At 41.5% G+C, this 22,804-nt stretch overlaps 1 protein-coding gene across 9 annotated transcripts in view; it reads left to right on the top strand.

Annotated features, from left to right (window-relative positions):
- DOK5 (docking protein 5) overlaps window positions 1-22,066 on the top strand; it is an 82,018-nt gene extending 59,952 nt beyond the window's left edge. The window contains exons 3-10 of one of the 9 annotated variants that reach the window (XM_030010170.1): window positions 8,827-8,941; window positions 9,021-9,161; window positions 9,914-10,103; window positions 11,474-11,609; window positions 18,134-18,196; window positions 18,401-18,521; window positions 21,228-21,288; window positions 21,408-22,066. In XM_030010170.1, coding sequence (XP_029866030.1) covers window positions 8,863-8,941; window positions 9,021-9,161; window positions 9,914-10,103; window positions 11,474-11,609; window positions 18,134-18,196; window positions 18,401-18,521; window positions 21,228-21,288; window positions 21,408-21,417 — 801 coding nt within the window. In that variant the 5' untranslated portion in view covers window positions 8,827-8,862 and the 3' untranslated portion in view covers window positions 21,418-22,066. The remainder of the gene's footprint in view (window positions 1-8,826; window positions 8,942-9,020; window positions 9,162-9,913; window positions 10,104-11,473; window positions 11,610-18,133; window positions 18,197-18,400; window positions 18,522-21,227; window positions 21,289-21,407) is intronic. The other 8 variants (XM_030010161.1, XM_030010163.1, XM_030010162.1 and 5 more) reach the window with 8 other exon arrangements.
- Window positions 22,067-22,804: the final 738 nt, after the last annotated feature.

The raw sequence follows: 22,804 nt of genomic DNA, 5'->3' as shown, positions 1-22,804 counted from the left end.
TTCCCCTAAACTTCTGTCTGCTTCAGGTCCCGGGTATGTAGACCTAAATGACAGGATGCAATGCTGAGGTTTCTGCCAGAAAGTCTGTAGTCCTCCTGTATAAAAAGGAGAGATCTCTCTTCCCAGCACCGCGCCAGGCTGGACGCTGTGGATGCGCTTGCTGAGAGCCACTGGGGTGCAGACGGGCTGGACGACCGGGCAGCGATCTCGCTGCCGTTCATGGGAGCTACCCTGGGAAGATTGCCATCAGCATTTGTTCTCCACGTTTATCACTCCTCTTTGCCGCTCTGTAATGAAGCAGTACTAACGAAGTAGAGTAGCCCAGGACGGGGGGTTGTCACTTCTGCAGGGTTGCTGTTTGGCAGTGGGGCTCTGCAGTGTCCCCATTTTTTCACTGTGGTGGTAAATGAGGCTGTCCTCTAGTTGTGGAGTCATCGGCTATACGAGTTGACAGGTTCTCTTTGTTTTTAATTAACCTTACTGAAAGGAAGCTAATGAATATTAAATAGCATTTTCTGGCTAAAATGTGTTAACTTACAAAGAGCACAGGTAGATAAAAATAAGTTTCTTTTTAAAATAAGCTTTGTAAATGTGTGAAAGTCTAAGGTGGTGAATGATGCAGCTTCTAACAGTATTAAATATGAGGTGTTGAAAAAGGAGAACATGTCACTGCTGTTCTATACCACTCTGTAGTTGAACTGATTCTTATAAAAAGCATAGTTAATTATTGATTAAAAAACCCCCAACAAACTACTTAATATGGCAGAGTCTTCAACTAACACTACTTGTCACCTGGTTTTGATCTGTAATATTAATGGGACTTTGGTACTCAAGACGTCATCCAGAGGCCTAGGACAGTCATTGCTGTTGTCTCAATACACATTTGGTCAGCGAGAGCAGCTGTTGTAATAACAGCTTGATGATGCGTAGAGACTTTTCTGTGACTATTCTAATTCTGTCACTCCTGGACAGAAGGCTGCTTCTCTCTGTCTCTGACAATAAAGTCAATCCGACAAATGAGAAGCCCAGCCAGTCCTGTTAACGTGTCAGGTGTCGCCGTGTCATAAGCTTGTGCTAATGAATCTAAGGATGAATGCAGTTCAGTCTGAGAGATGATGCTGTAAGTGGAAAACCTCACTTACAGATTACCAGTGTTTCAGAAATATGGTTGTTAACTTCCTACCTAGGTTCTGAAGTGATTCTCAAATGCTGTTGAAAGCAGTATCAAATCTAGAAAATTGGGGAGCCCCTGCTCACCCCATCAATCTCATGAAAGGTTTAATCTGTCATAAAACTGTAAAGGGTAGAAAAAGAAAAATGATGAATGAAGCTAATTTTTCAATAGCACCTGCCTCCTTCACTGAAGTGTTAAATTGTTTCACTTTGTTGCTTTTTTTTTTTTTCTTTTTTTTTCTGTGATGAATTAAAGTGCAAATGTTACTTTGATTTATTAGTGGAAAGAGGCTGTCCAGAGCATTTGTTCCGTTGGCACCGTGATGGTACCAGTCACTGGACCTGAGCTGCTGTTATATCGGGGGGTCCAATTTGTTCCCATTTGAATGCATGATGTATGTGTCCTCCACTGCAGCCCTGCACCAGGGGCTGAATTTTGACATCCTTGCCACCGGAAGTTTAAAACAACAAAAGAAATAAGTACTTTTTTTTGGTATAATATTGACCTTTAAGTACTTTCTGATCTTGTTTTATTTTTTTAAAAAGTGGAAAGGTTAAAGTGTCCTAAAGTACAGGTCATCTGAGAACAGGCATCTGTAGCTTATGAAATGAACTGGAAATTTGCATACACAAAGCAAATTGCTCACTTAATTCATTTGGTCCCACAAGGGAGAGAAAATAATTAGGATCCAGGCTACAAAATCTATGCAGAGAGTTGCCTTTCAGGTAGCTGTCTAGTTTTCACTTGTTAAATGTAAATAATCAACCACAAATTACCATATGCTTTAACAAAATAATATTGGAGGAAGGAAGAAATTCTTATTTCTCCAAGTGACTTTTGACTTTGCAGTGTGCCAGAAGAATCCTTAATATTCCAATACAAAACCAACTAATTGCATACTGCTGACAGGAATATACTGATTCCTTGAGGGGTTTTAAGTTTTAATCCGATTGTATTAATCTTGCCTTGAAACAGCAGAAGTAATTTAAACAGTCTTTCTGTCTAGTTATGGAATAATCCATTTGGAAAATTGAATTGTGTAATTTGTAATTGTTTTCCAGGCTTGCTAATGCAAAACTGTATCGGTAGCAAATTAAATGTTTAAAGTATGACCACTCTGCTAATAACTGGCTGTTAAACATTTATTTTAATGAATACTATCACTTATTATGAATGAAATGTCTAGTTTGAGGCTTTAAAAGAATTAAAGTAACTTGTCAGGATATTTTGGTATCTTCACTATAATGCCATAGAGCGAGGCTCATTGCAAGTCTGTGGGGCAGGTACGTGTCCTTCCATATGGAAGGACATATCTTGTGCATGGGTCCACTGATCTGCTGAGTGAAGGAGCAGCCTCTGAGACTGATGGTAAAAACTGAATCTCTAAATCTGGTAGTTGTTCCTGGCTTTAACTTCTTCGAATAAGCCGGTGTTGGACTACAGTGGGCCAGTGTATGCGATTCTTTATGTGTGTAAGTGAAAACTAGCAGCTGATGATTTTTCCCACTGAAGAAAGGGAGATATAGGCATGGCTGTAGATTTTATTTATATATATATTTTTATATTTTTTCATAAATATTTAAAAAACTATATAAAATTTTAGTATGTTATGTGTACTAAGTAAGTTAGATAGGTACAGGCAAATCTTAACAGCAGGACTTGGCTGGAATTGCAGCAGCAGCAGCATTTTCTGTTAAATTTTCTCCTCGTGTGTCCTGGGAAGTTTTCTACCTGTACTCATCATGGGGGGAATTTTCAGGAAGCCAAGACAGAACCATGAAGTCCTTAATTAAGATTGAAACACAAGATACTTGAAAACCATTGTGGCAGTTGTGTAGGCAATAAATATACTCCCTTGTGTCGTGTTCTGAAAGGCTACCCATATTTGAGAATTATGTACTAATTCAAACAATAGTTTGAATGCCAAAGACAATTTTTAGTAAACTGTGTGTTTGGCATGTTTTTGAAGGGAGTGGGAGAGATGGAAGAATATTTGCCTGAGTGTATCTGGTCGGGGTGAAGCTCTGTCTGCTGGTACTGTTGGTTGGGAAATGAATGATTAATCCCTGTTCCTGGTTCAGAACTCTCTTACCACACAGCTCTGCAAGTATTTTAGTTTTTAATGTAATGAAATGTATTTCAATTGTATGGGTTGTCATCTAAACATAAAGGAGGCTTGAAAGTAAAAGGGAGGGGAGAAGTATGCAAAGGGAGGTCTTTAACCCCTAACAAAGTATCGTTATTCTTGTGTTTTCTCTGTTAATACTGTCTTAGGTCTGATATTTGTGGTTTACCCACCTTTTTAGAATTCAGTTTATAAATGTACATTGCTTATTAATCTCAGATAAATAATACATACATGAATTAAACTAACCATGAAAACAGTGTTTTGCAAGGGCCTGGCAGGAGGAGGGTTATGTAAAAAATGCAAAAAAAGAAAACTTCAGCCTCAAATATTTGCAGGTGTTTGGTGTCTGCTCCTGACTCCTTTCCAAGAGCAGGGTAGAGGGGATGTTAGCAGCCTGCCACTTCTTCAGCGTGAAGTCGGTGCGTATGTGCCAGACAATTTGAACCATCTGTTGCACAAGGGTGAGCAACAGGAAGGCTATTTAGGCACCTGGGATAATGATGGCATTTTGAAGCACCTTGCTGGGTGACACAGCAGGTCAAATACCAAGTGATCTTTAGACAACTTCTCCCCCAGGAGCGCAGGTGCACTGCTGAGCCTCGGCAGCAGGAATAGCTCTGTGGCTAAAGCTGGATCTTGCCAGAAGGGGCTATTACCATACTGGAGTACCTCTGGCCCTCTGAAAGGTGAAGGCAACTTCAGCAGTTCAGCCCCAAAAGGGAAGAGAGGGCAGCTGCTTATTGAGTACATTTTTGCCAGACGTAAAAATTAGGTGCCACAAGGTTGTGTCCAGGACAGAAGGCATGCGTGAGCTGAAAGACTGAATTCAAGCGACTCTTCTGCATGCTATCGCTTGTGCCACTGATTTCAGAAAAAGTCCCGAGTGCCAGATTTTGTCCATCTGTTAATCTCTCTGTGTCTGCTAGGTCTGGTACTGCAGTAAAACTTTTTCTGAAACTGTCTGGGAAGAGGCTAGAGTATGTGCGTATTACTGTAGACATTTGGACCTGGGTCAGAGGGCAGAATTGGGGGCTACCTGTCTGTCACACTTCAAAAGGGAGATGCTTTGGTGTCAGCTTGTGCAGCTCAGCAGAAGCAAATGCCATCAGGAAATCTTCAGATGCATGTGAAGACTTTCAGACAGTGCTCTGTGAAATCCCATTCTACAAGAGCTCTCAAGCAGTCAAGGCAGCACAAAATAACCCAGGAGCTGCCAAATGTTGTAACTAGCATTTCTCCAAATAAAAACACCCTTTTTTTGCCAGTTCAGAGCTAAAAAATGAGTTACAAAGGATTTGATGATCGGTGTAATTAATGACACAATACTATTGATTTCAGTGTTTCTTCAAGGTATCACCCAAGGGGTGAAATCACCCGCAATTTTATTCGACCAGGCTGTAAGCTGGGGCTCTTGGAGTGTGTTTTTGGTACATGGCTGCTGTGCTTTGCAGTGCAGTCAGTCTGCATTCACACAGGGCATAAGGTGATTCCTGGAAGCGCCTGACTTGCCGCACGCTGCTGCAGGGTGCGGACTTACACCGGGTCCCTGTCCTGTCCCTTCTCCCTTCTCCCAGCATATAGTACTTGGAGGTGGGGTGAAGTGATGAGGAACGGACTTAGGATAGAGCTTTATAAACACATTAAAAAAAATTTCCTGATATAATTAAGTTGTTCATGTTCACCCCATCTCTGTACCCCTTTTTCCTTCCTCCCTTCCTTGTACACCCACCCTGCAGACTCAGGTAAAAGCCCATCAGTCTGAGTTGCCCTTGCACTGACACCCAGGTCAGTGGCAGAGTCGTGTGCTCTCTGTCTTCATTCTCTGCTCTTATGTTGACTTCAAGAGAGTTTTCACTTAGATGAATTAACTGCTGGTTAAAGCAGAATAGAAAAAAGCAAAATAGACCACTGTGAATACTGTGAAGGCAATAGATAAGAGATAAATAATGTCTTAGGTAATCTGCATTGTCTTCTTCATAACACAGTATGCTTAGAGGGAGTACAGTAATAAAAAGCAAATGTAGGAGAAGGCATATTCAAATGAAAACAAATTTTTCTGTTCAGAAGGATGAACTTTGGGATTTCAAGCATGAGCTGATTCTTGTAAAATCTCTATTGGAATATATTACTTTGCATTTGAGATTACAAAGAAGTACTTACTGCAACTAACTGGCTTTTGAGAGGAATTTATGATAAGAAGGAAAAAAATTATTGCTATTCTCAGCTCCAAAACAATGATGCCATTATATTCATGCTTTTTTCATATTTAGTTGTTTCTAAAGGGGGATGCAGGCGTTGTGCGTTATGCTGTCGTGAGGTCAAGTCACCCAGCCACCATACTTCTGGACACCCTGAGTTTTGCACAACTCCCTAACGGTCCACTGAAGTGACTGTAGCAAAAGTGGCTGTCCTCGCTCGTGGAGGGAGGAGAAGTGAGATTGCTGTGCTGGACCATAGGATGGAGGAGGAGCAGCTGTGTAACTTTTGGTGAAACTTTTCTTGACTGGGAGGCCTAAAGAAAGAAAATTCTTGGTTGCAAGGCATGTCCATGGCTTCTGTCCTACTCTGTGTGCTGGGTAGCTCTTGTTGCAATGACCAACTGCTGCTGATGTGAAGCCCTAGACTGGTGGGAGACCGCAGGTATCTGAGATATTGGCAGGAGAAAATCTCAGTCCCCGTGGCTGGGTTCGGAGATGACGCAGTTCTAGAGCTGCAAAGTGAGGATGACACAAGCAACAGTGTGCAAGGCTGGAAGACTTTTGGTGGGTAGAGGTGAGCTGGAGATTGGAGTGTGGAGACTGGAAAGTACAGGATGTCTCTAGTAGTACCGAAATGAGAGGAAATGGGTGATGGATACTCTGTGTCAGGGATGCAGAGACTGCGGGAGCTCATGTAGGGAGATTGGGCAGCAGTTGCAGCTTGCAGCCCTAGTGAGAATAAAACATGACGACCTAGGGGGTAAAGTATGGGCTTTAGGGATGCTGGGAGTGGTGAAGATAAGATGTACAAGGTTGGAGTCATAGTAAAAGAAACAATGATCAGAAATGTCTCTCCTTTAGTGTAGGCAGACAAAGCAAACGTTTTGATCTTGTCCTTCTCATGTTCCCAACAGTGTTATGAACATCTGCTCCCATCTGGCCTGGAGGTGCATGACTCTGGCTGAACACAGGGTCATTAGTGATACTGTTTGAGTTGGTTAGTGGTTTTTTCTTTCCCAGCCCTGTGCAGTAGCTAGCAGCCTCGCACATGGTCCAAGTGTCCTTTGCCTCCCTCACAAGGATGTAGGTTGTCTCCCTGCCCGGGGCTGAGGCAGCACGTGCTACACATCGCCAAGGGCTGACGGGGGCATGGGCAGCAGCTCACCAGTTGGTACTTCTGAGCCTCCTAACAGCTGAAAGTGCTTTTGGCTCCTGAGCCAGCACGGAGAGACAGTTTACTCTTCCCTGACTAGTATAAACCTTTCGTGATCTCACTGAGCCCTGTCACAGCATCCTCAGGATTCATCATGCCAGAGACAATTACTGGGATATCCAGCGGTAGGAGTGTGACATGCCTGATTTTAAGAAATGAGCTTTCCATTAGGACAAATCCCAGATAGCTAAATGATTCATTACCAAAATGTGTGGCTACGTTCTGCTTCTGCTAACTTTTGTACTCGTAGGTACAAAACTTCATTAGCACGTTCACTTGCAGAAAATGTAAATACGCTCAGTATAAATCTCAAGGTAGTCGCTGTCCTGAATGAAAAAGTCTAGCTTTTTTTTTTCCTCTTTCATTTGAATCTTTTCGTGGCATATGAGAAAAATATGAGCTGAACTAGGCAGCTGGCAATTTGTGTTTGACCTGTCATGTGCTGAGCACGATGGGAATAGGTTATGACAGATTTGTCATATTTAACAATGAGTTTGTCGGTGTCTTGTTAGCACTGGGGGATGTGCTTCCATCACAGGATTTCCTGGAAGAGTAAAAAATGTTCATGCAAAATTAGGCACAATTAGAAAGTCTCAGTTTTGACACTTCTCAAAATCTTGAACTTGGAGGCTATAAAAACCTGAGTTTTAAATTTCACACCTATGCAGAAGGTTTGGTGTGTTCCCCATGGGATGTTCCTTCCAATTACTTCCTTCTGCTGCTGCCCATAGAATGAGTTTCTGGACATTGGATCTATTACTTGTTTTTATTCTGGGGAGGCGTTGCCTGCCAACTGCTCTTTGTTCCTTCCATTCACAATAAGATTACCTTTTCAGGGCTCTTGCTTGAAAATGTGATTTTGGCTGTCTGTTCTCCCCTGCTGGGAGGGAATGGGCAATAAATTGACTCCAAGAAGAAAGTGACTTAGGATGAAGGGCCAGAGAGATGCAGTGGGTGTGCTGGTGAGCCCAAGATGCTCTAGAGGAGCTGGTTCTGTTGCTGGACGCTACAACACTGATAACTCTTGAAAATTCCTGAGTCTTATGTATAAGATGATTGCTGCATTTCTTTGTGTGGAGTTGACACAGTCTGATGTGAGATTATTCCACAGAACTACTGAGACCAAAGTAGTGAAGTTGTTAGGTTGTACAGTTTTGGGAACATTTCTGTTAAATTCCCCCTCTTTCTCTTCAACCCCTACCATGTAAAAGAATAGGTGAAATGTTTTCGGATAATGAATATTTAAATGTAACTTCCTGATTCCTTGTCTGGGTGTTAGCCTTTATATTAAAAGGAATTTGAATAACGAAGAATTCCTCCTCAGTCAAATTTAGGAGTGTTACTTATGGTTGTGAGGGTGAAAAGTGGATGTTACAAATACGAAGCAACTGTAGTACATATTTACTAAAGCTGTATACAAGGTAACAGATATGTGTTTATTTTTTTGGCATGAATGCTATTTTTCCAATCAGTTTTTGGCAACCAAGCAACAGAAATCTATGTTTACAAGTCTGTGATTTTTTAAAGCTAAAAAGCTTTCTAATAACTAAAACTGTGATTTTATTTTATTTTTTTTTTAAGTGGACCATTCTAACAAATCCTCAGCTTCCCATCAAAATATAATTTAGAGAGCAGCTTTTCACCATTCTTACAGTTTTGTCTTCCACGATGAAAGCTGTACTGGAACTGGACTTGCTTCTCCAAATGGGTGAATCCTTTAGATTTTTATCTTCACCTCTCTTTGCTTCTGCTACATCAGGTTGGTCTTTCTTATGTCCTTCATGTAAATATTTCTCAAACTGGAGTGAGCTTTGATTCTACCGGCCTCTTGGCTAAAATCCTGTTCAGATGGTGTTGCACTGAAGCTCACGTACAGACAAGAGAGAACTGGAAGACGTTGCTGCTTCATCACCCAGGGTCTTCAAGTTGATTGTCTAAGGTGATTCATGTCAAGGCTGCATTTCTTTAAGAGCAATCACAGGCATGTTCATGCTCTCTCTCCTTTTCGCTGTCCTTTGTAACATGATATAATTCTTTTCTCTCCTTCTCCAGTTAATAATGGATATATATCTTTTCAAGCTCCTAATTAAAACTCCAAATTGTGCTTTTTCAGGTCACAGAGCTCAATAATGTGAAGAATATATTACGAATGCCAAAAAGCACAAAGAAGCATGCTGTTGGGATTTATTTTAATGATGACACATCGAAAACCTTTGCTTGTGAGTCAGGTGGGTAAAATGGCAACGCACATTAGAAGTCGTAAGAGCATTAATTGTGAATTTATAAATGTATTATACCTACACACAGATTTTCTGGGCATTTATACAGAACTTGAGGCAGATGAGTGGTGCAAAGTGCTGCAGATGGAGTGTCTTGGAACGCGAATTAATGACATTAGCCTTGGAGAGCCTGACTTGTTGGCATCTGGAGTAGAGAGGGAGCAGAGTGGTAGGTACATAAATGTTGACCTTTTAAATGTTTAACTGTATTGTTTTAAAGTCTTTTGGACTGTGCACATGAATATCAGACATAAACTGGAGCAAAATTATTTTTCCAAGCCCTCCTTCCTGTCTTGTGGGGATTGTTTTTGTTTGTTTGGGGTTTTTTTTGGCTTTGAGGTTTTTTAAAATTGCTACCAGAGATAATAAGGTAACTGGAATTATTTTAGAGTAGCACTTTTCTTTCTCAGACAAGTTAGTTGCTCTTGGGGATGGGTACTGTCTTTTGGTGTGTGTTTTCTCATATGATGTCTGTAGAACAGTTTCAGTCCATGACTGAGGCTCTTTGGCAGCATTGTAAAGCAAATAATAAATAACAGTCATTGCATGCAAAACCTGAGCCCATGGCTACTTCACTTTCCTATGCAAATTAACTAATTACATGCACAAATGCAATTGCAATATATTTATTCATGCACACAGTTTTATTAATTGTTCGCAAATATCAGGATTATGATGGTGCAGTCCTCTTCACTGTCTGAATGCACACACAAATGTTTGACGCCCTTTGAGTGCAGCATTCTGACTGCCCCAAACATGGAGTTTATTGAGTTACTGGAAGGAATTGAGTCTTTGTTTTTTAATTAATTGTTCTAAGTGGAAATAAGATCTTGTATTAGAGATGGAAAATAGGAAATTCCTTTAATGATTTGCACATTTAATGGGCAGGGATTTTAGACTAACCTTTTGTTTTTCTCCCAGAGAGATTCAATGTGTATTTGATGCCATCCCCTAATTTAGATGTGCATGGGGAATGTACCTTGCAGATAACATTTGAGAATATCTGTCTTTGGGACATCCAGAATCCCAGAGTAAAACTCATCTCTTGGCCATTAAGTGCCCTCCGACGCTACGGGCGGGACCCATCTTGGTTCACGTTTGAAGCAGGGAGGTAGGTGTGTGGTCATTATATTGCGTTGCTTTCCTCGGTGATGCTGGGTGGTGCTCTGGACCATTTCTCAAGGTTGTTGAAGGACGTGAGAGCTTATCTTCAGACAGAGGCTTGTCTGTAGCCTCTGCTAAAAAAAATATTAAAAAAAATGTTGAAACAAATACAAAACCTAATAAAAACCCTTTTAATCCCAGGTTGCAGCTTGAATGGAAGCAGTTGCCAAATAAAGCCTAAGGACAGGGGTGGGAGAGCTGAGGTATTCCAAGGGATTGCAGGGTGGAGGCTGACAGCATTATATATTACTGTGTAGGGTTGTTCTTAAATAAAGCTGTATATGAGCCAGAGAATTGGATGGATGGGTCTGGGAAGAGGGGGTGAACATCATTGCAGAATTTGTACAGTGTGGGCATTTGGGCACAAAAGTTACGGGTTCTGTACTAGAAGAAGTGGACCTTGAAGTTGAGAGCAGTGAGTACCAAGTTGTTCCCCAAAAGCAAACTAAAGTAATGGAGAAGAGACTCCTGTTTTCCATTGATTATATTCCTGTTTTCCATCTATTTGACAAATAGATTTATAAGAAATTTGAATGCAATTCCTTGTTTTAGAGATGTTGTTCTGTATTGCTTCCTGCAGCTCAGTCTTAATGAGCTGAAGTCTTTGTGTGGCTGAAGTCGGAGCACTTATTTATTGAACTAAACTATCGAATCCTTTCTAAGGGATATGGATGCATTATTTTAGATAAGCACATTAAAGAATTACAGTAGTAAAAGAGAAACAGATCATACAATTAACTTATCTGGAAAGGGAAGAGGCATTTAAATGTCCATCCTCCTTAATACTGCAGAATTCAGTTCTCTTGGGGGGCTAAAAGGATACACTTTTATTTAGCTGATCATGCATTAACCATGATAAGGCAATGCAATGGGGATGCTGAGGAAAGGTATTTATTGTTTCAAGTGGAAGATGAAACTCTGCAAAACTCATTACAGGCAGCATTAACAGTCTGAAAGGGGAAGACAAATTAATCCTACCCAGCACAGATTCTAGATAGGGTCTAAATATTAAAAATCTGGGCCTTGTGCATGAACTCTCTAGAGCTTAAGCACTTATGATAGATCAGTGGTACTTAGCTGAGTCCCTGTTTGGTGAGAGCAATACAAATATGGGCTAAAATAGTAAGACTGGACCAGGGCTGGTAAGACCCATACGCAAAGACTTTTAGATAACTTCGTTCCCTGTTTCAACAACTTTTGTTTTCTTACTGCTTGTGCGATAGTGCTTTTAGAGCAGCATGGTAAAGTTTTGCTTGTTCATGGTGATCTGTAAACTCAAATCTCACACTTGGATCCCATCTGTTCTTGCTTTGGCAGGATGTGTGACACAGGAGAAGGACTATTCATCTTTCAGACCAGAGATGGGGAAGCAATCTACCAGAAGGTTCACTCGGCGGCTTTGGCCATAGCAGAACAACATGAGCGCTTGTTGCAGAGTGTGAAAAATTCAATGGTACGGCTTCTTATGATGCTTGTGATTTCGCACTGGGCAACAATGAACAATATGTTTCTTCAATGTGATTTTTAAGTTTTGATTCACAGATAGTACAGTCTGATTATTGCTTTTATTAAATTCTGCTTGATTTTAATATTTAGGGCAGTATATATAACTGGGGTTGCTTTTCAAGAATCAAAACAACAGGGAAACTTACAGCCCTAGATTTTTGTGTTTGCAAAGCTTTCAATAAGTGTGAATTAATACAGAGATTATAAGCTCCTGTCCGTGCACATTCTCATTAGGTTCCTTTGATTAATCAGCATCATGAGTTTGTCTGGAAGCATTTCTCATCAATCTATTTGCAAACTGTTGTGGCTCATGCTCAGATTGCCATTTGCTAATTGATGTCTACACTCCAAGGATGATTTGGAAAGAGTCATATGATTCAGATTAAACTATGGGGGAGGACTAGATGTTTGTCTGATCTCAGTGGATGTCTTTTTCCACAAGTGCTTTTTGTGTCTAAAACTTGTTTTATGGTGCACATGACAGGTAGGAAATATAGGAGTGTAAGGTGCAAAACCAGCATACAGATTGAGAACAGATAGCGTGGCATCTCCAATAGCATTAGGTCTAAGGAAGGCAGTTTTATGGTACTTGCACCTAATGTGTTTCAGGGTCTTATTAACTTTTTTTTTTTTTGGTCGTGAAACCTGTAGAGTGAAAAGGAAATTTCTGTTTATCCCATATCACAACTGGTCTCTACACCCCAAGACTCACAGGTTGACTTTGACAGAAAAATTAGTATCCTGAAGATAACAGGCTTTCTGGAAAGTATAAAATGCCCAGAATGGATAACTGTGGAAGAGCCTGGCTATAAAAACCATCTCTGTTCCAGGCAGTAGTAATTGGTTTATGTAATCTGAAACAAGACTTATGTCTTTCTCTTACTGTAAACATAAGCACTGCTCTTATCCCCATCCACGTCTAATCCTTTCAGTAATTGTACTAACATCTTGGTTTCAGGGATAAGTTGTAGTGATGAACTATCCCAGTAGGAACTGGATGATCCAGCTAGGATGAAACAGCAAATGCCATTACGACTTGTGGAAGCTTAAGAAAAGATGAGAGTGGGTGTTGAAGGAATGGAGAAGGGAACAAACTGTCTTAAGTACTTGTATTTCTCTTGTTCTTCCACTTTCTTGGACTTGAGACAGAATGGAAGCCAAATACATGATAGGAAAGTTATTTCTCTTAATAACAGTCCAATGAGCAGGAGCAAATGAGGAAAGGAGGAGCAATAGGAAACTCTTTCCAAGTGTCTTGACCAGTCTTGTGGACTGGATAACCGATTGCTTCAGCCAAGCACGCAAGCACATGGGTCATTCTGTCATTTGTAGAGCAGGTGGGATAACTTAAACGGGAAAGTGAGGAAAAGTCAAGTCTGTTTCCATGTGGGTCATGCCATGTCTTTACTTTCAACAGGAAAGAGGCTACTTAGTGTTTTCTATATATATATTTCACACTATATAGAGAGTGATATACCAGTGTTCAGTTGACGTTAATCTGTTAACTTCTGGCTGGTGCCATTACAGTGTGATCACTTCTGTAAAGCCCATGGGAGAGCGCTGTGTCTGTGAGGATGAAGTACTGACTTGGAGCCTTTCTTGTGACAGCCTCTGCCCTATGGCCACTTAGACCACGTGCTTTTCCCAGCACTTCCAGGTTCACTAGGAAGAGTTTGACACTTTGCTTGCTTGCTTTCAAAAACATTAGAACTAGCAGGTGGACTCTGCAGCCAGCAGCACCGTTATTTTTCCCCTTCCCAGTAAAGTATCATCTAACACCATCTTTGCTGGTTCTGACTTTTGTTTAAAACCAAGAACCTTTTAATTCTAGTTAATGAAGAGAGCTCTTGTTCAGAAATATCCAAAATTATCTAAGTTGAGACAGATGGGTAGATGATACAAGTACTCAACAGTAACTAAATTAAGCAGATTAAATTTAACCTAGGCTAAGTCAACATAACTAGCTAACACTTGTAGCCCACCAGGATCAGAACCAATTGAGTAACCTGTTGAGAGCACAACTTCATTTTCAAAAAACAGGCATAAGTTCTATAACAATAGTGAATAGGCTTACAAGCAATGTCATGTTTGTTGGTTTTACATTTATGTAATAGCATCTTTAATAGATGATGTCTGTACTGTAAAATTGCCATCTTACAAGCACCAATAGACTCAACAGATGCACAGTTGCTATAGATTTCAATAGAGAGCAGCTGCACAACCTCTAAAAGCTTTTTCATCAACACTATGTCCAACCACAACCCCTAAATCTAATTTTATAGACCCTAGAGTGCTAAGTGGGGGATAAGAACATATTCCTGGTGAACTGAAAGTCTTGTCATTTAGTAGCAGAATGCAATTGTTTCAGATAAGTCCATATGCCCCTGAATACGAGTTTCCCAAGTCTGTCATAGAAAAGTCTGGTTCTGAAATACTCAGTAAGAGTTGGTGGCTTCTCTGGGCTTCAAGGATAGTCAGATTTAGAAGTTTGGGCAAAGGATCGTTATATCAGTGTAGCACTCAGGTGGCTTATTTTGCTGATTACAAAATATTTGTAAAGCACATCTTCATTCAGATTGATTGATTTCCCCTGTATTTTTCTTCTGCTTTTGAATGCCTCAACAAGGAGTTCATTTTAGATGTTTACACTTCATGGTTGGCTGTCTATATTGTTTCTATCTCCAAGAATTATTTACCCTGCGTGAATTTTCATATTAGTGAAGCTTGAGCTATTATTTACAGAAAGGGTAAATAAAAGAAGAAAGTAGGAGATATGGTGGTGAGAAACGAAGTCTACACTGACCGTTTTCTGTTTGCTCCTGTAATCCTGACCACTGCTACATCAGTGATGTGATAATCCAAGGCCAAGGTGAAGATGGTATTAAGCTACCTGAGGGCTCCTAGAGGCTGTGAAAAAAAAAAGGGGGGGGGAGGGCAGTTGAGTATCCCATGCTGATAGAGCAAAATAAAGCTGCCAAGTACTGTTGAGAATGTGGGCTATAATGTGTCTGTCACCTCCCTAGCAGTCGCTCTCTTTATATTACAGTATGTTGGTTCAGTTTGTGACTATAACTGGCTCTGGCTCCTGAAATGCATGTGGAAAATTGATGCAGTAGTGGTTCCTCAGCTGGGAACCTCACCCTGACACTTTCTGTTAATGTGCTGTTGCTTTCTGCTGAGGTCTAAGCATATGCTGACCAGAGTCTGTGACACTTTCACAAGGGGGTTTCATTTATTTTCTTTTTCAGTGAATTCAAAGATTTCTCTTTTAAAGGGAGGAAAGAGCTGGCTTTGCTTAGTGATGCATGAAGCCTTTCTGGTCATTTGGTAACTCATCTCATCCAACTGTTTCTTTCCTTTCACTTTTGCATTGCCAGACAATGGAAAGAAAATATCTCTTCAGGTTATATTTTCATGAGTATTTAGTTGCCATGAAAACTGACAGGAGCAGTGCTGTGACTTGACTGCTGTCATTTATGCCTGCTCTCAGTTCAGGTTGCTTTAAAAAAAGACATTACAACCTGACATCTCACTAAGAAGTAATAACAGTGAACTTCCCAGTTTTGGCAGCTAAAGCTCAGCACTTCATAGAAAGATATTATCAGCCAGTTTACCGGCAGCCTTCCCTGACTCTTCTTCCCCTCTTAGCAACTCAAGTGCGCGCTTTGCACTAGATCCATCTGATGTGCCTCAGTCCAGGCTGGAACCTGCCATTATCTCTGGCCATTTCCACAGAGATTCACAATTAAGAGCGGAAATGGTGCTCACTAGCTTTTGAAATAAGAGGAGAATATTGTGTATTAGTGTAAGATGATGGTAGTCAAAACAGCAGCAATATGTTAGTGACCTTTAATTTCTGAAGTCGTTTCTGTTCGTTTACCATTCTGTAGTTTTGCTGTAATGAATTTAGCAAATGTTTCTTAAGCAGTTATTGTTCTAATTGATTTTGATTGATTACATGAATTTGCTTCACTGGGAAGAAAATCCCCTCAAAAACACAGTGAGTGCAATCTTCTTCAATTGGGGATCTCAAGATGAAGGTTTACCTAGTGCAAGTTGTTCTGCAAGGTCTTTGAAAATTGGATTGTTCAGCCTGAGGAAACCAACCAAACCTAACAAATTTTAAATCATCTTTCTCGTCTTTCCTTTTGGAGCCATGTTCACAGTTAATTTGAGAATGTTGGTGTGCAGGGGAGAGGGGGGTTATGTTTTTTTGGGGGGTGGGTTTTTTGTTTTTTTTTTTTGTTTTGTTTTGTTTTAGCAGTACTTTCTAATTTTTTTAAATTTTAATTTTTTAATGCAATTTTGCCAATTTGTTAAGGTGGGATCCAAGAAAGAAAATACTTAATCTTTCCTCCTTGAGCCCCCAGGACTTGTGGGAAAAAACTGCAGCCCGTGTTTGAGCCAGAGCTGTGTGTTTGCCCAGCAAACTGCCTTAGTATAGCTCTGTACATCTCTTCTCCGGGGTACAAGAAGTGACAAGAGGTGGCATAGCAGCTCCCAGCTGCTCTCAGCACTGGCTGCCGATGGCTGCGAGTGCTGCTTCTCCCTCCCCTTCCTCTGCGGATCTCTCGTAGCCACTGGAACTGCGGGGTGGCCTTGTGTTGTCCCTCACCGCTTCTCACATCTTTGCCGCTTCTTCGGTTTAAGCGTGACTTAACATAACTTGATCCCTGCCACGTGTGCAGGGAGCTGCGTTTGAACTGCTCTGGGGATCCTGATCTCCGTTCAGGTTCCAGCATCCTCCTTCTCCCCAGGGCAGAAGAGGATGAGAGGCTATGGATTAGATGCCCTCCAGTTAACAAATTATTTGTTGTATTAATGATATGAGTCGCACGTCCCGCCTGGCGCTCCGCTCGCAGCCTTTGCTCATGCGTGTTCCAGCATATCAATTCTGACTGTTTTCAACCTGCTTACAGTGCCGGGTGCTTCTGCGGCATAAAGCCAGGTCATTAGCAAGTTATTCCTACTTTTTCTGTTGCCACAAAGATACAGTAGGTTAATTGTGAGAATGAAATCAATCATCATTACAGCTGCCTTTGCTTGCAGTCTGAGGTGTTTTGATGAAATGCTGTGTATTCAGGACATAACATACTAATTCTTTTCTCCCACTGTGGGTTTTTTAATTTTTTCCCATGCTGATTGAGTTCAGGAAGGGCACCCCTTCTGGCCCTTTTCTGTGTCTTTGTCTAATCTTTTTCTAGCTATATTTCTTTTTTTTTCTCCCAAGATAGCCTATTGCTTTTTGCACTCCTCCTGACAGCTGAACTGTTGCTCAAACTGCCTTATCTTGCTGTCCAACTCGCCAGTAAACAAAACCACCAACAAAGGTATCTATAGCCAGGAAATGCCATCCTCACAGTGCTCTGCTGATTTTTATTCCCAGCAAAAGATCCATCGTTGTTTGTTTCCATGGTGCTGAGGTGTGTGTGATGATACTGCAAAGGGAGTCAGGGCTTTAGTGAAGGAGCTGTAATAAATACACTGTACGATGTAGGTGGAACCTTGCACGGTGCAGTGATTCACATCCAGCTGATGTGGAGGTGGGTGGTTTAAGAGCAGGAGTTGATCTGGGTTTGGTTTTGTTTTGTTTTACCTTCACATCACAGGCACAGTGTCCACTGTACAGAGAGGAGGTTGAAGGTAGATGGCATCTCTAAATAACTTGGAAATGGTCTCTTCGGATACAGCCAGCCCTCGTGTCTTCTGTGCTTGCTTTGCCTGTTTGTTTTTGCTCCAAAATGTACTGATCTTCTCGTAAAAGGTTCTGTCACCTCAGGTTTTGTGCAACTAAAATGTAAAATTTACCCTTTTGTAAAAAGGTATCTTTATAAATTGGAAAAGTCAAGTGCAGTCTTTGTATGTTTGAACTGAGCTTTTTCTGAGCTTTGGGAGGAGAATTTTAGCTGTACTGTGAAGCTTATGATAAAATCCAAATATTTTTATCAGCTTGCACATACATCTTATTGAATTCATGGAACAAAAAAAAGCCTCAAAGTAGTCAGTTCTCATGTATTTTTGTGTTAAGTATGGTATAAATAACAAGGGGCTGTGATTATGTGAGAAAATGTAGCTGAAGGCCCTGTATGGAGGGGGAAGTGTGAGATGGGGCTCCCAGCAATGCACTGCAGCCCACATGCTCTCCTCTCAGCCTACCCGGACGTGCTGTTCATTCAAGGAATCTAGCTGAAGGATGCAGCTATCTCCTGTTGAACTCCTGTGCCATCCAGCTGGCACGTTTCTCAGCTGTAGGAGAGGGGAGATGAATAGAAAAGGCTTCAAAACTAACAAGAGCAACTTGTCCTCACCCATGTGAAATATGTCCAGTCAGGTTCTCCGTGTGCTGAGGCTGTATTTAGCTTTGGGGAGTCACTTGCGTAGCTGGGAAGACCCTCTGACGGCTTTGCTGCTGAAGGGGGGGAGCATACCTGCACTGTCCTACCTTCTGCTGATCCCTGGTTTCTGTTTCAGCTGCTTGAGTTAAAACTCCCCTCAGGGGAAGCAGTGCTAGCCCAGGACCAGGGGAACACCAAGGTGAGCTTTGGTGTGCAACAGCAGCGTGGCCTCCTAACCCGAGTGGTGTGTGTCCGTGGAGACTAACCCCCGAGCTGCTGCTCGTGTAGGGTGGGCAAATGGAGGGAGGGAGAGGCTGGGCTGGCTATTTCATTAGAAGTTCTTGCAGCCAGTGGTCGTGCTATTCTCAGACTGTCTCCCTCACATCAGTTTATTGCTTTGCAGCTTCAGATGAAAATGAGTGAGCGAGCCGTGTCCCTCAGCACCATGGTGCCCTTGCCCCGCAGTGCGTACTGGCAGCACATCACGCGACAGCACAGCACTGGCCAGCTTTACGGTCTGCAAGGTAAGGGGCTGGGGTGGAAAGAGTCAATGCACAAATCGGATCGTGACATTGTTGAATCATTTCAGTCTCTGTCCATCTCACTGAAGGCTGATGTTTGGTCTAAGCCAGTGGCTACTGCTGTCTGGTTGATGGAGAGAAGGGCACATCCGACCTTAAGATGGACAACTTGGCAGGGGGGTTGTCATCAGGAGGTGCTCTTCTCACTTCCCATGGGAGAGAGATCCTTCATTTGACAAATTTTGTGACTGTTTTTACAGGACGGCCAGTTACCAAGGTTGCTCAATCCTTTCTGCTACCAAACTCTTTTAACGGCACCTGATTTTTTTGCCAGACTTATAACCATTTGGCTCCTCTCTCCTTTGGACGGCTGCCTCATACTAAGAATGATGCGGTCTTCATTATTCATTTTGTGTACTTTTACCATTGAACCAAAACAACTGCATCCTCAAAACCAGCTGAATTAGGGAAAGTAAAAGGCAATGGCCATGATAAATAGGCCTAGAAAACTGTTGCTTGAACAGCTGCAATGCTGCCACTGTGCATTGCAGTGTGGCCTGAAGATGGGCAGATGTCTTCTCCAAATCCCCTCCTTACTGTCAGCCTAAGGGGCAGCACAGCTCAGTCCCCTCATGCCTGAAAACCTCCCCAGGCTGCAGAGAGGGAGGAATCGCTCCCCGGGGATGTCTCGGTACCCAGTGGTCCCTCCGTGGTCACCAAGGGACATCTAGTGGTTATGGAGCACATGGATGGGGAGATCCTGGGGGGAGAGCAGACCCCACCTGCGGGAAGGATGGCTAAGAGGGCTTCGCAGCAGTGCTGATGTGAGCCATGTCTGCCCTTGTATTTCAGAGCATGTTTCAAAACTGAACTTCGGCCTCCTGAGATAGTGAAAACTGCAGCACCTAACACGCAGTGTTGTTGCTTTGTGCCAGTTTCCCCAGAGGCACCCCGGGAGTAGGAGCTGCAGGTGATTAGGACCTCTGAGGAGCTGGTCCAAAATCAGCATCCTGTAGTCATGTGTATTTTTAGAATTAAAAAAAACCCCAAACAACCAACGGCCCATTTGTATTTCAAAACATACTCTTCTACTCTAAGCTATGTGGATTGGCTGGGTTAGCGTTTGTATAGAAGTTGGTATTGATGAATTGTGAAGTCAGGATCAGGGCATTACTTGGAAAAGCCAGCACAAACCGGACTAAACACTTAATAGAAGTGTGACAGCCTGGAGTATTAAATGGAAGGAGCCAATACCTGCCATAACTTTATTTTTACAACATGTGGCACAAAGGCTGAGCTTGATTAACCATTTGGATGATAAAGATGGACTGAAGCAGTTTCCCTTCAACATAGGGCATTAGGAAGTGAAGCTCAGCTTGGCCATCAGGGCACAGGTTGTTTCTCTGTCATCCCTGAAGGTCAGGGCTGGTGTGTGCTGCACCAAGGGGCAGCCCTGCTCTTGGTACCTCATCCTGCTGCAAAAAACCCCACAGGTAAACCTGTGTTTAGCACAAAACCTCAGGACTTGGCAGGGCTCTCTGGTACTAACATGGAGATACCATTTACCAACATCAAGCATTCAGAAATCACTAGACAGATATTTTAAAAAACATCCTGGTTTGGAAAACTTTTAAAGTCTCTTCCCCCCCGCTCCTCTTAGATACTAGGAGTTTCTCAAGGAATAATGAATTATAGATATTTATTTTACTTTTTTTAATAAAGTTGGAGATTGTAGAGGTTAGCACCTTCAGAACACAGAATATCACAAGCTGTGATTAAAAATTACAAGTGCCGGCAGCCTTGACATATATAGCCATGTTCCATTCTGGTCCTCTGATTTTCAGCAAATCATAAAAGCTAGGATTTTTCCTTTTTCCTTTTTTCAACACTAGAGGGGGCAGGCAGCACATAAAAAGCCCCAGCTAAACCCGGCAAATGTTCCAGAGCAGGGATGAATAATAAAACCACTTACATGCCTGTTTAAATTTGTTCAATAAATTAGGGCATGGGAAGATGACCTGCTGGTGGCAGCCTGTGGCACACAAGAACAAGACTGCTTGCAGCACTCTGACACAATCCGTGGATTGGTCTTACAGTGCCTTGCTATAGAGTCCTTTATTAAAACAATAATTCAGCATTGAGTTGACAAAAGATATATAGACTGTATGGGTACAAACCACTTGTTTTATATTTAGAAAAATAGCTTGCTTGTTAAACTGGAAAAAAAAGGATCCTAGGAGATTGTCGTCATGAGAATGGGGTAAAAGTCTTTGTAAAATAAGTAAGCCATGCAGCCAGCATTGTAACTAGGAAAGACACTGAAGTCCTTGTTTTGCTCAGCAGTCAGGGCTACTACTTCAGTGATGCACCGAGCACCTCTAATTAGATTAGGTTGCCAAAATCTTGAAATGCTTCAATTACTACTGGAAAAAGAAGTATGAAATAATTGTTATACGGACTTGTGCAATTCCATATGTATGAAGCAGCATTTCACTCACTCAATGCTAGAGGCACCTGAAACCCTGTATGCAAAAACTCTCTTCCACCAAAACCGGAATTCATGATTTCTGAATTGGCTCTTGTCTTCTTTTCTGAGGTACAGAAAAGAACTGATGCTAATATTGTGAGCTAAAGTGCGTTTTTCATTTAAAATGCAAAGTCAGAACTTATTAAAAATTAATTTACTTTGTACAACTTTCTGTTCTTAAGGAACTGGGAAAGAAAATCTGAGTGGAGATGTTTCTGAGAGGGAGCAACAGATAAAGCAGGGATAGGTTTAATTAAAAGGCTGTAATCTATAGTTCACGTAGTCCTTTATAAAAAGTGCTGAATAAGATGCCTATGTCTTACCGAGCATTGTTCTGTTTTTTTGCATCTGACTTGGCGAAGATGTTTCTAGCCCAGTGAAGCTTCATCGCACGGACACTTTTCCAACCTACAGGTCAGACCATCGATAAAAGACTGCAAAGAACTTTAAAAACTCTTTGTCTTCTGACAAGCTGCCCCAGTGGATGACAGTGATAATGATAAGCAAGGATGGAAATGTGGAAAATTTCAGGTTGGATGAAAAATTCTTGCAATACAAAGGTTTTTTTAAACTTTGCCAAAAGCTGAAACTATTCTGTAGATATTGGGGAGCGGAAAAAACCCAACAAACCCTCCAGTGTATCTTTTATATCTTACAGCTGGACAGAGAAGAAATCACTCCCTAAGTATTTCCAAATGTTTTTGTATGATAGGTATGTTGTAAATACACAAGACTTTCCTGTTGTAGTGTGGTTCCATTTTGTCTGTTACAGCTGTGTGTTCACTGATGTCAGCTCTGTCATCCTTGTTTGTTGTAACGCTTATCTTTAGTTACTTACGTTATTGTTCAGCTTAATCCTTGACCTTTGAAATGGTGGCCAGTTTTAAGCAGCTATTGGATACAATTTTTCCTGTTTGAAGCCTGATGAAGACTTGATTGATTTCTTTTAAAAGCACCCTCTATCTTCTATTTCCTGTATTTATTTCCATCTCTGTAAATGTTTAAAATAATAATAATAAAAAAAAGTCCCACTTAATTTGTGGTACAGCGCTTTTTGTCATCACTATCAGCATCATGAACAGAGCTGTTGTGGAGCCACTAGGGCACTAGAAGGGAGGATGGAGGGGGACAGTGCTTTGCTCTGGATCACACCTCCACATCTAAAGCCATGCAACCACTCATCAGGTGTCCTAGTGAAGCAGAGTAGTAGATTCAACAGGAATCTTGCAATGCCACAAACCATTTTGTGGCAGAAAGCCGATTTTTCTGATTTGTGACAGCATCCATGTAAGGCACTACTTTCATAGATTGGCACCAGTGTCTTAATTTAACAGCAAACAGACTTTTCAAAAATAGCATGGCGGACTACTGTGTGCTATGTCAAATGGTCAGAAATGTATAACAGCTGTAGACAGAAAGCTATGATTACCCTGAATGCAAATGAAGTACTGCGCTTAGTGAGGTGTAGTTAAATCATTTTGTTAACAAGCTCTGAGTAAGAATGCCTTGTCAGATTGCAAGTCAGACTGATCGTCTCTAACCATCTCGTTCCTGCTCACCTAACCAGCTTAAGGAATAGGTCTTATTTTGATTGTACCAGTGGGGAATATGGTCTCTGCATATTTTTAATTGAAAAAAATATGGGATACAAATCTAATGATAATTGCATTTATCTAGGCATGTATACTGTTCGCAGCTAAGTTTTCAGCAGATATCCTGGAAGAAAAGTAAGAGAATGCAACAGCCGGAGTAGGTTTGT

This window comes from Aquila chrysaetos, chromosome 3 (assembly GCF_900496995.4).
Source record: "Aquila chrysaetos chrysaetos chromosome 3, bAquChr1.4, whole genome shotgun sequence".
Classification (NCBI taxonomy): Eukaryota; Metazoa; Chordata; class Aves; order Accipitriformes; family Accipitridae; genus Aquila; species Aquila chrysaetos.
The sequence above is the reverse complement of the archived record's forward strand: the minus strand, read 5'-3'. Positions and strand labels throughout refer to the sequence as shown.